The following is a 12,831-nucleotide window of genomic DNA, read 5'->3' as shown; positions in this document are numbered from 1 at the left end:
TCTAGCTCCCACATATGAGAGAAAACATTTGATCCTTGAACTTTCTGTTACTGGCTGATCTTAGCATGACATCTTCTAATTCCATTTATTTTTCTACAAATGATATATTTTTGTTTTTCTTTATGGATATGTTTGAAAGATGTAGATTCCAATTGTATATATAATTGTGATTTTGAATGATGCTGCAGCTGACTAGAATTCTTCACACAGGACCTTCGCTGTCAGCAGAGCTCACAGCAACTTCCTGGTGGTGTTGATGGTTTGGCCATCGCTCTTCACATTCACTTGCACATGACCCAGCTGCCCAGCAGTCTGCAAAGAGAGATATTTTGAACGAGCTGAGAAGTGGGCTGTGGTCACAGGCAAAGGTTATTCCAAATGCCCTCTGTGGCTCCTGGGCAGCTGTTGGGTGTGCATCTTGCTAGCGTACTTTTATAGAGGGCAGCTGTCATGTCCGCAGCATCTAGCTTCTGAGGTCACTGCTGTTAACCCTGCAATAGGAACTTGGGTGTGCACATTTCAGGAGAGGGAAATTATATAGGAAAGACAGAAAGAGAGCAGCTGAAGACCTCTCAGTAGAACCACAGAGGAGAAATTAGAGGCTAGAGCAAAGGTGTGCAAAGGGTTTGAAGGGGACCTTGAGAAGAAACAGTGAACCAGGTGAGAACAAGAGCAGTGGACGTCTCTGCCACTCATTAAATAAATCCACATTGCTCCCAAAGCACAGAGGATGGTATGAAGGGGATTATGAGAGCCAACAAGAGGCTCACCCAAAGCTTCAGCTAGCTCAGGTGTCTGAAGGAAATGTAATTGATTTGATGCAGGGGCCCAGTTTTTATTTTGACTTTTGCTTAGTCCATATTTTTTTTTAATTCTAAAATGTCTGAAAATAAAGAGAATAAAGAAAGAAACTTAAATTTGCTTTAGAATTTTTTTGTTTGTTTGTTTGCGGTACTTGGGGATGGAATCCAGGGGCATTCTACCTCCGAGCTACACCTGCGGTCCTATTTTTTGGTGTTCATATTTTTTTAAACAGGGGCTCACTGAGTTGTGAGGGGCCTCACTAAGTAGCTGAGGCTGTCCATGAACCGTGATCCTCCGGTCTCCGCCTCCCGAATGCTGGGATTACAAGCATGTATCACCATGGCCCAGAATATTTATTTTGTATGTACTTTTTTTACAAATTCAAAACCACTGAGTATTTGTGTTGTACTGAATCTTGCTCTTTCTCGCAGTGTTGAGATTTTTTTTTGGGGGGGGGGGGTTATTGATTTCATCACAGTCCTGATTTTAGTGGCAGCATAGGATATGTTAGCATTTGGTAAACAATTCCCTTATTGTTGGACATTTAAGTTCTTATCAGTTTTCAATAATACAGATAACACTGTTCTGTGTATCTACATAACAAATGTCTTTATGTGCATCTCCATTTATTACCTTAAGAATTCCAGAATGAAAAGGTTAGAATGTGTCTATTTATTGCTTGACTATGCTGCAGGAAAGGGGTCTCATGTTAACGCCCACGGATAGTGAATAGAGTGTTGCTTCATTTCACTATACCTTAAGCCAACATTCCTCATTTACACACACACACACACACACACACACACACACACACACACATTCTCTCTCTCTCCCCTCTCTTTCTTCCTTTCTTTTCTTTTTTTTTTTTTTTTTTTTTTTTTTTTTTTTGCGGTATCGGAGATGGAACCCAGGGGCTTTCTACCTCCAAGCTACACCCGCAGTACTATTTTTAGTCTTTCTATTTTTTGAAACAGGGTCTCACTTAGTTGCAAAGGGCCTCACTAAGTAGCTGAGGCTGGCTGCTGTGAACTGCGATCTTCCTGTCTCAGCCTCCCTGGCTCTAGGATTACAAACGTGTGCCACCGGGCATTTACTCTCTTTGAAGGGTCATGTGTTCTCTGTCACATATGGAAGCTCAGGAGTAATCAAGATATAAGAGGGACTTGAGATGATGAAGAAGAAACCCCAGTGGAGCAATGAAGCGGGTTTGGAGGAGGGAGAATTACGGGAGGAAACACTTCCACTGACATTATGTACTTAAGTGAATTATCAGTGTCAATCTCAATAGCCTGTGTGGGGAAGGGGAAGCTGTGGGAGGAGGCTGGGAGAAGCCCACCACGTGATGTGTGCACGTATATCACTATTACTCTGAACTACATTATGATGTGAGGCTACAATGCACTAATAAAAGTAGATTAAAAATAATAAGGGGTATAAAAGGTATGTTGGTTTTGTTTTACAAAGGATCATTATTTTAATAAAGATGCAAGCTAAAAAATTCAAGCTAAATTTTCAGCTATAAAAACTGTGAAAGTCCAAAAGACTTTAATCTCCTAAATAAACTGTTAGCTATGATGTGCTTTATTTTTTTATGATTACATGTAAATTCGTTTACTTTGAATAACATCTACACTGTTAGGTCTTCACTTGAGAAGGCGGAATTGTGATGAAAAGTTCAAAAGTATTTCTTCAGTTTTAAAATCAGGCCTCTATTTCCACTTCCGTATCTGTGGTCTCATGGCATAATTTTTAAAGTAGCCTCTCAATGAGCTCATCCTTGATTTTTGTTTTGTATTTTATTTTATTTGGTACTGGGAAATTGAACCCAGGGGCATTCTACCTCCAAACTATAGATACCGTTCTTTTTTTTTTTTTTTAAATCATTTTTCTTGCTAAGTTACTAGGAATCTCACTCAGTTCTGGGGCTATCCTCAAACCTGTGATCCTCCTGTCTCAACCTCCCATGCCTGGCCACCCTTAGTAAATTTTGATTTGTTCTTTTACCTCCCTAGATATTTCAACATATCCTCTATATATTCATTAAGAACAAAAGTTTTCATCTCAAATGAATGACCACATTAATCACTTAAATTCACATAATAAAGTGCTGATACGAAGTTAAAAACCATGGTTGAAATTATATTAAACCATATAATGTCATCCTCGTTTTAACCTGAAATTTTTAATTTAACATGTACAATGAGATACTTTGACAAGTCAGTTAAAAAATTATGGGCCTGGCAAGGGCCTTGGAAGTCAGCAAATGCAATCTTGAGGTTTGAGAGTGAGGAAATGGGATTCAAGATTGGTGCCTGCACACCTCAGGGTCACCCAGCTAGTCAGTGGTCCTTTCCCCTGGGTTCTTGGCTCTATAGCTGGGCTCTGGTCAGCCGAGAAGTCAAGCACTTAGTCCCACACCTTCAGTTCACAGCCTTTGTCTTCCCTACCAAGTATATGTAAGAATTCTAACTGGTTCTCTGATTATCCTTTCTAACTCCTACTTTGCTCAATTTGTGGTAAGGACTGAAAAATTGATAAGCCACCTAAATTAATTCTCTTTCAAGAACGTAGAATAAGTTCAGTAATTTTGTACCACAAAAGCTGCCTGTTGTTTCCAATTTCAAATGAAGTAAACTTTCCATTAGCAGCCCAGTCAAGTATCTATGCAATAAATACTTTTATAAGAAACCAGAACATCACTCATGTAAAATGTTCTTTTGCTTATTTTTCTTACCAGCTATCTGTATGCCCTTGGACAGAAGGTTTGGAAAAGATGGAAAAAACGATACTTTGTTCTCGTTCAGGTTAGTCTTTTTTTTTTCCATTACTTAATCAACTTAAGATATGGCTCTCAAACTTATATTTATGAGGGTTATACCTATCAATATTTACTGTTTTATCAAGTAAGACTGAGAAATTTAAAAATTACTTAGTTCACTTAAAAATAAAAGTAGTAAATTCATAACATGCTAATAAAACAGCATTGTATGTCACGTAACTATTTCCCAAGCCAAGCAATTTAAATGAATAACATAGATTTATGCTTTGGCAGATCTTTTTATTTTCTGGTATAATGGAACATGGCTGTACTCTCATATCAGCTTCTACATTCAACTTGTTGCCATATCAGATGAAATGTATTTTCTGTACACACATGAGAGAAAAGCTGTGAAAAGGGTAAAAACCAGAATATTCTTACAAAAACCATTTTGACCTCAGACTCCTTTAAAGGTCCTGTACACCAAAGACTATCCCTTAAAAACAGCTGCACCACCTTGATATTTCATACATAAGCAATAATCTATCAAATCACTTATTTTTATATTAATGTGCACTGTATTTTACATATCCACATAAATATGTTTTTAAATCAACCAGATTGCTTTTTGTTGAGTATTAGATTCTGAATGTGGACAGATTATTGGAATATGGGCACTTTTTAAATCATGGATAATCTTGGTTAAGTTAGATTTAGAGTAATATATAACTTTGTAAGGAAAAGTTATTTTATTCTTTGCTATTTCATTCTCAATGGAAATAATATGAAAAGAGACTCACTCAGAATTCATAACACAAAACAGTCTGTAAAATCTCATTGATTCCTATCACACATTAAGCAAGCTTAACTGGGCTAGATCAGAATAACATGGTGAAATGCCAAGGAAAGAAAATTATCATTGGCTGTCCTCCAGAGATACAGCCATCCATCAATTGCTGGATAAAATTACTTTATTGATGTCCCGTGATAGCATGATATCCTCATGAAAAGTGTGAAAATTCAGTCAAAAGTAGATTTTCCTACATGATATCCAGCCTGGTTAAAATATAGTTTTTCTCTACTACATAGTTAGAACTGATATTTAATAAAAGATCACACACACACACACACACACACACACACACACACACACACACACACTCATTCTTTTGTTTTAGGGCTCAAGTATTTCTTTTGAGCAAGGGTTGCCTGTTCAGCATTGTGAGTGACCTATCCTCCAAAACCTACACTTATGAGAAAACTTCTATATTTTCCAAGTTTAGTGGGGTTTTTTTGTTTTTATGTTTGCACAAGAATTTAAATGCATTTATAAAGCGATTTGTGTGTAGCTCTTTCTGGACATTTTTATTCCTATATGTGACTCACCTATGCCTAATTTGGCAGGTTTGTCATAGAGATTGTTTATCAAGTCTTTCTAGAGTATTCAACTGAATTTCATAGAAATAAAATATTATTTTTCAGTTATGTTTCATGCATCTATATAGAATCTTGTTTAATTCCATAATTTCATTAGATAATGTAATAGGTGTAAACTATTTTGAGAATGAACCAACCTGACTCCTAATAAGTATAGTTTGTCAGGTAGAAATATGTATGAAAGAAATAAGCCTGGACAAAACCACATTCAAAATAAAAAATAAAAAACAAAATAGAGTTAAAGGTCTAGCTTAGAGGTAAAATACCCCTGGGCTAAATCCCCTCCATGAGTACACACACACACACACACACACACACACACACACACACACACACACAGTTTCTAATGTACCAATTATTTTAACATGAAAGCTAGGATTTTGTAGATGACTTTTGAGCTATCAGTGATCATCTTGTGCTTCTTTCCAGGTTTTAGATCATTCTTTGTTCCTTCTTTTCTAACATAGTATCGCAAAAATAAAGTTACAGAAAGACATAGATACTTTGAATGTCATCCATAAGAGAGCTTAGAAATGAAAGAAGGAATTTTAGTACTTTGGAATTATTAAGTGGCATGTCTCTAGAGAAAATTAACTGTGAAAATAAAAGTTCTCCCAATAATGAAAGTTTGAGAAAGTACATTTTAAAAGATCAAACCAATGTAAATCAAAGTAGTGGTAAATCCATATGCATCCTAATTGAAATTTAGAAAAAAAATACCATCAAACCATAATAAATTTGGACTAATTCTACCTAGAATAACATTTTAGGATTAAAAGTCATCGTGAAGTGGCACGTACTTATATAGGTGCACACATATACGCATATATACATATACATAAGTACACATGTACTGGCACAAAGAATTCATGCCCAAATTTGTTGGAATTTATACCCCAGGACTCTGGCAACTTTTTGAAGTTAAACACGATTGAATCTTCCTTTCAATTCCAAATGTAATGGGAAGAAAAATTGAATGCCCTCCCTTGAAAATCAAAATTGATATGTATGAAGATTCAATGAGAATGACCTGTTGGGAGGAACTAGGTAGATTTTACCAGTATTTTCCAAGCCAGCTCTCATTCTGTCTACACACAGCTTGCAGGGCCATACCTGCAGGCTGCATTATTGAAAGGTGAAGGAGTCGTTTTTCGTAGAGAGGACAGTGTCCCCCTGCTGTGTCTGCTGCTGCCATTGGCAGAATGGTGCTCTGGTGATAATGTGAATCTCATCACCACTTGTGAGTGGATATTATATGAGTGACATAGCTGGAGACCCAGCCATCAGCCCTAGAATTTGTACTCATAAAAATTGATTGAGAGTCAGGTTTGGCCAGCTGCAAAGTCATTGTTCCAAGTGAACACTCGAGGGGCTACTGAGATGGAAAGATTTTTCAAAGATTCTCAGATAAACATTAAAATTGGAGGCAAAATGTCAATTCAAATTATAGTAGAAAACAGGAAAAATAAATTATTTGTTAAGGTTGGGTGTTTGTTTAGCTTCTTAGTATGGTTAGTTGTGGCTCCAGTTTAGGTTCTGATCCCAAGATAGCTATAGTAATAAATGAATTCTAATGTTTTCTAAGAGCCTGCGTTTTTTTAATGAAGGTAAATTTCGGCTCAAGTCAAATGAAAAGAATAGTGATTTTGAGTAATATGCTTAGAATTTTACCAAAATTAAAATCATATATGTTTCTAACTCATTTTTTCTTATGGTTGTTAAAATTTGAAACATATGATGGGTGTAAAATATTTATGATACTATAATGTAGTTCATTTATAATAAAACCACTTAATAGCTTTAAAACTCTATGATTTAACTACATGGGATTATTTCTTTATTCTTCTAATACCTATTCAAATAACTCTATGTCCTAGGCATAGCATATTTGGTGATAAAAATATTCTAAATACCTATTAACATATCATGGCTATATTTGTTTTTTCTTCTTTTATTATGTGCTTTTATTGATGCAGTATAGTTTCACATCATAATGTAAATCATGTTGACAGTGACATACATACACATAGCATTTGGTCCCCCCCCCACTTTCCTATTTCCTCCCTTCCCAATATAGAGTAATGAGATTGATGTTTGTATATTCACATATATACACATTGTCGAAGGCAGTATATGTCCTAAGCATTGCATATTTGGTGATAAACAATCTAAAATTTTCTGAAATACTAACCTATCAACATAAGCATGACTATATTTAATATTTATCAGGCAATTACTTTGTGGCAAGGACATATGTAAAGTACTTTCAATGCACTATCTGATGTACTCCTCAGAATAAGCCTATAAAGGTAGGTATTATTGCTATCCCATTACAGAGGTAAGAAAACCAGTGTACAGAGGGATCATGCAATTGGCCCAGGATTAGTTTAGTATGGGGTAGAGTCAAGCAAATGAAGTTCTATCAAACTGTAGAGTCTCGTATGCCCTCTGCCATAGAGCTATGATTAAATTAATGCACACAGCTACAGTTTATCTGAAGACATATTTGCAAAAATATTATTGTGGATCATTAATATTTTGAGGTGCAAAACAGTGTCCCCCAGTAAAAAAAAAAAATAATGGTCAGGGAGTAATGGCATAAACAACGCTCTTGTGAAGGCCACTGACTGCGTGACATCATTGGAAACTGAAGTAGACATCTATGTTGTTTTGGCCCCATATCAAGTATTCACTGCTTGTTGTCGATGTGTCAGAATCATGACTCGAAGTTGCTGCAAACAACAGCAGGCTATCGAGACATAATGTTAATTACATATCAGCTGAGTTGGCACAGGATGTAAACAGTCAACCACGCCACCGAGTGATCAGTGTGTGTTGCAAACATACAAGAAGCGCTGTCAATAAGATGTCATCAGGATGTACTCTCAACATAAGGAAGTGGCTGCCCCAGCCCATTGATTTCTGGGAGATGCAGCACACGTGGGGAGGTACCGCAGCACACTGCTCTCGTGTATTTGAGAATGCCACTGCTAAGTACAGAATGTGGAGTTTAGTTCGGTGGTCTAGGCTTAGCCTGGGACATTAGCTGATGTTTGCTCATGGCAGTAAGATAAAGTGGAATGAACAATGCCCTGAAGTCAGATCAGGAGGCTGTGACTCGCTAGCGGTATGCTTCAATTTGTACATGCTTAATTAATGTAGAGTCAAACTGAGCCATACAGGCTTTATGGTAGAAAATTGAAGGGCCCCATCAACACTCCTTACAGTCCTGGCGCTGAAACCTTATTCCTTTCTCAGTCTCAAGAGTAGTCAGTTAACCAATTGTAAATAGTGGGATCTGTTAAACTTGCATAATTTGTGTGTGTGTGTGTGTGTGTGTGTGTGTGTGTGTGTGCGCGTGCGCGTGTGCGTGCGCACACACACACAGAGACCTCCCTCTCAAATGGAATCATCCCCTTTTTTTTTCAGTCTGTGAATTGCTTTGTTCCCCTTTAAAAATATTATCAGACATTGTCAAATCAACAAATAAAAATCCACTTTATCATCTTTTTTTCCTGTGTGTATGTGGTGCTGGGGATGGAATCCAGGAACATTCTACTTCCAAGCTACACCTTCAGCCCTATTTTTTATTCTCTATCTTGAAACAGGGTCTTACTAAGTTGCAGAGGGCCTCACCAAGTACCTGAGGCTGGCCACCAAGCCAGATCCCCCTGTCTCAGTTTACCAAGTACTGGGATTACAAGCGTGCACCACTATGCCCAGCTTTATCATTTTAAATGAATTATTGGATTCTATAATATATAGTAGCATAATTTATGCCACACTTTCCCTTATTTAGACATTTAAGTTTTTATATCAAACAATGATACCATACATATATATATACAATTGTTATACATTAACATTTTATGGACATAGAAATATCCCTATAGAAATGAAATTGTTGAATCAAAAAGCACAAAGATATGTAATATTAACTAAGATTATAAAGCTTTAGGTGACTTACACCTGTTTGAATAGTCATCAAAACTTGGCTGGTTTATTTCAGTTAATTCACTTTCTCATTAATTATTCTGTTAAATGGCATGATATTTTATCTTTGAAAATGCACTTCTTGAGCCAGGTGTTGTGGCACATGCTTGTAATCCCAGCATTTAGGAGACTGAGACTGGAGGGTCGAGGTTCTGGGATAGCCTCAGCTACTTAGAGAGGCCCTCCACAATTCATTGAGACCCTGTTTCCAAATAAAGAATAAAAAATTGGGCAGAGGGTGTAGCTTGGAGGTCAAATGCCTCTGGGTTCCATCCCCAGAACCACCCCCCCCAAAAAAAAGAAAGAAAGAAAATGCACATCTTAAATAGGAAATAAAATTGAAAATTCTTTTGATTGTAAGAGTTATTTGAAACAAAATGTGAGATAAAATAATTTTTTTGATTTTTATTCCCAGCTTAAGATAACTTTTGTGGTAATTAGGTTTTCTTAACAAAAGTAATAAATAAATAAAAAATAATGATAATGATAATTATGGCCATAATTTATATGACTTAATCCTGGAACACCAACCAACTTAGTAGATTTACTCTTAAAATTACTCAAAAGTATATTTAAGTGAAGTGAAAATAGGGCTGGCTATAGTTAAGGACAATTTGATATGGGTCAGGCAGTGCTACCAATGGAGCAATTCCTCTCTTTTGCATATGCACTGTGTTCTCTTTTAAAAAGCATTGTTGATATTTTCATGTTTAGAATCCAGGGCAATGTCTTTAATCTGGGTTCTTTCTTCAACCTCTAATATAGAGGATATGGTTGGCATATACTTGAGCATAAACCTAGGTATCATCCTTGCTATCTCTCTTTTCCTCACTTTCATAGTAATCATCGTCTATAGCCCAAACCGTGTTCCATTTACCTTCATTTATTTTCATCTCCTGTGATCCCTACTGTGGTTGAAACTACCACCATCTTCGCTTGCTCCTAAAATGACATCCTAGCAATTCTCTGCTCCACTCCCACTATTCTCTTTACATTCTATTCTCCACAGTGCCAGAATGATCTACTTGAAGCATATCTCACATTATAACAATTTGCTGGAAAATTCTTCCCATGGCTCCCGTTGCACTTATAATCACCCATAACAATGATGTAGAGAGGACTGTGTGTATTCACAACTCAAGCATCCATGTCAATGAGCAGTGTGTTGACTTCTGAAGGTCTTTCTTCAAAGTCATAGCGGTGCCCAATATCACCTTACATCATCCTTATATCGCCCCCCTCCAAAGATACCCCCACTACATACATAATATGGGTTTTGTGTAATTTCTGTGCACATGAGCCTTTGGATTAAGTCCCTACCTTGCACCCAGATTGTGTGACTACCCCTAACACTCTCTACAGAAATTTATACTGCTTCCTCTTTCTCGTGGCTGGCTCATTCTGCCTGTCCCTTCAGGTATCAGTTCAAATGTTAACCTTTTTAAATGTGACTTTTACTACTTGCTCAACTTAATTTACCTTCCAACTCACTCCTTGTCACATTATCCTGTTATATATTTTTTCAGAATAATTATCAAGTATGAAAATTTCTTTATACACTTAATTTTTTGTTTCTTTACCCTTTCTAGAGTAATACTCCTTGAAAATAAAGACTTATCTTTCTTATAGTTTGCTGAAGCACTATCTGGCACATAATTTGAAGTCAATTATTTGTTAAATAATAAGTACAGTGCAAATCACTTTTAGCACTGTTATAAAAAGACTGCCTTTGCTTTCTTCAATTTGTACAATTGCTAAATCTTTTTATGCCATTTGATTGACAGTTAATAATAAATTATTAAGTATATATATTATCCTCAAATCTATCAGGATCTCAAAGATACGTTCGCTTTCCATGATTAAATTAAGCCTGATATTTCTATTTTTTAAATAACTCTAGGTGCACCCTTGGCCTCACTGCCAAGAACATTTCTAGCTAAGGATTTTTAAAGCCTTAATCTTTACTGAAATTAGATGGTGGCAGTTGCTAAGCTGCCAGCTGTTAAAATGATCCCTATAGTAGTAATATAACATACAAACATGATTGCTGCGGTCTCTAAAATCCCATAGTTATCGCTTACACGTGTGGACATGGACAGGTGTTGGCAAGCGAGAACAAAGTGGGAGGTTCCCTGTACCAGATGCAGGTATCTCATGGGACCCCAGCAACTTAAGGCGCCCTGTCAAAAGTAGGCTGAATCCCAATTTAATGCTATCCTCTGATTAAAGTCTGTTTGTAGCTCCCAGTTCTCAGTAAATCTATGCTTTATGGGGTTATTAAGAGTGGATTGGGTTAAGGATATTGAACGCTCGTCATTGTTGCACTTCTGTTGAAGGGATTTTCGATTTCAATGTAGTAAACGATATAAGCTTTGTTCAGTAATACACGAGGAAGCTTGTAAGTGAAAAGGAGCACTTAATCAGCATGGCTCAGACCACCTGTTTCTTGTGTCGTTTGCTGGAATGTGGTGACAGGGCAGAGTGGAGGCACAAGGCCGCCTCGAACGGGGAACGTGGGGAGCTGGTCTTTCAGAGGTGGGCTCCAAATAGTAGTGCCATCCGAAACTGACATTTCTGTCAGAGTGCAGCTTCTCCAGGTTATCCTCGGTGTGCATACCGACGAAAAACATTTACTACAAGATGTTAGCATTGTTCAGAAGGATTCAGCTGAATTTATGCTGTCTATTCATTGGAGAGTTGACCTCAGGATTTAGCATGACCTTGCCAAAAATAATGGGTAAAACTAAGAGCTCTTGGGAGTGCTAGAGGAATCCTAGACGTACAAAACCTAGCATTGTTTATGGAATGAGAATCAGGAATCAGAGTCCAAAGGAGAGTACTGGTGATTAGTTGCTTCTGGAGCTGATGTAATCCAGAAGCCAAACGACTTTTTTTCCGTTGCTTGGTGGGTCAGATTTCTCAGTCGTCAATGACAGCTTTGTTCACCTCATTGGTATTTTGTTACTCTTCCATCTGTACTTCTCCTCGTTATGTCTCTAGGCCCAATTACCTCTGACAGATTCTGAGTCTGTTGGGTAATTTTTGAGATATTAGACAAGATATTAAAAGAAGTACTAATAAAGGTTTTAATAACCCAAATGGATAATATTCAGGAAAAAGAGCAAATATCCACTATAACAAAATGTCTGCTTTTCTAAGCCAAAAGAAGGCAAAACTGATAGAAGTAACAATAAATATAGGAAAACAAATATATTTTATATTAAAAATAATTTACCTGTAAATAGATTTTTCACAGTAAAAATTAGTGAGAAAAAAATCTATATGCAAATATTTATTCTAACATATTTTTCAACTAAAAACATCGGCTAGCAATTTAGCAATTATCTATAGAAGTCAATAGAGTTGTATCTAGGAAATTAGTAAAAAGTAGTATAATTAAAGAATTTATTACTCAACTAAGAATTCTTAATTAATGAAAACCCTGGAACGATATTCTTGTGGGTAAAGATTTAGAAAATACATAGTTCATATTCCTGAAAATGTATAAAAATGAGCTCTTCATATTTGATAGACAAGTTTATCTCAGAAATATGGAACTTGTGATATGAAAGAATTAAAGAGAATAATGATAAAAACAAATATATGTAGTCAAGTCTAAATCACTATTATAAAATATTTTGACTTAAACATAAGAAATTATTGCCAAAATGGGTTATAGAAATATAAAGTAATCATTATAATTTATGAATTATAAACTATATTTTGTCAAAAATGATAAATGAAACAACATAGATTCTATTCCTCATGTTTTATGAGATAAAAATCATTGTATTTTTTATTTATAAGTTTACTTAAGTGTGTGTGTGTGTGCGTGTCTG

General features: G+C 36.2%; 1 protein-coding gene across 15 annotated transcripts in view; it reads left to right on the top strand.

Annotated features, from left to right (window-relative positions):
- The window catches only part of CADPS2 (calcium dependent secretion activator 2), a gene marked incomplete at both ends in the record, with an annotated part of 558,610 nt that overhangs the window by 373,469 nt on the left and 172,310 nt on the right, over positions 1 to 12,831 (top strand). For all 15 annotated transcript variants that reach the window (XM_080700894.1, XM_080700893.1, XM_080700890.1 and 12 more), the window contains one exon: positions 3,542 to 3,608. In XM_080700894.1, the coding sequence (XP_080557020.1) occupies positions 3,542 to 3,608 (67 nt within the window). The remainder of the gene's footprint in view (positions 1 to 3,541; positions 3,609 to 12,831) is intronic.

The sequence above is a fragment of the Muscardinus avellanarius genome (assembly GCF_963383645.1).
Source record: "Muscardinus avellanarius genome assembly, chromosome: 9".
NCBI classification, from domain to species: Eukaryota; Metazoa; Chordata; class Mammalia; order Rodentia; family Gliridae; genus Muscardinus; species Muscardinus avellanarius.
The sequence above is the reverse complement of the archived record's forward strand: the minus strand, read 5'-3'. Positions and strand labels throughout refer to the sequence as shown.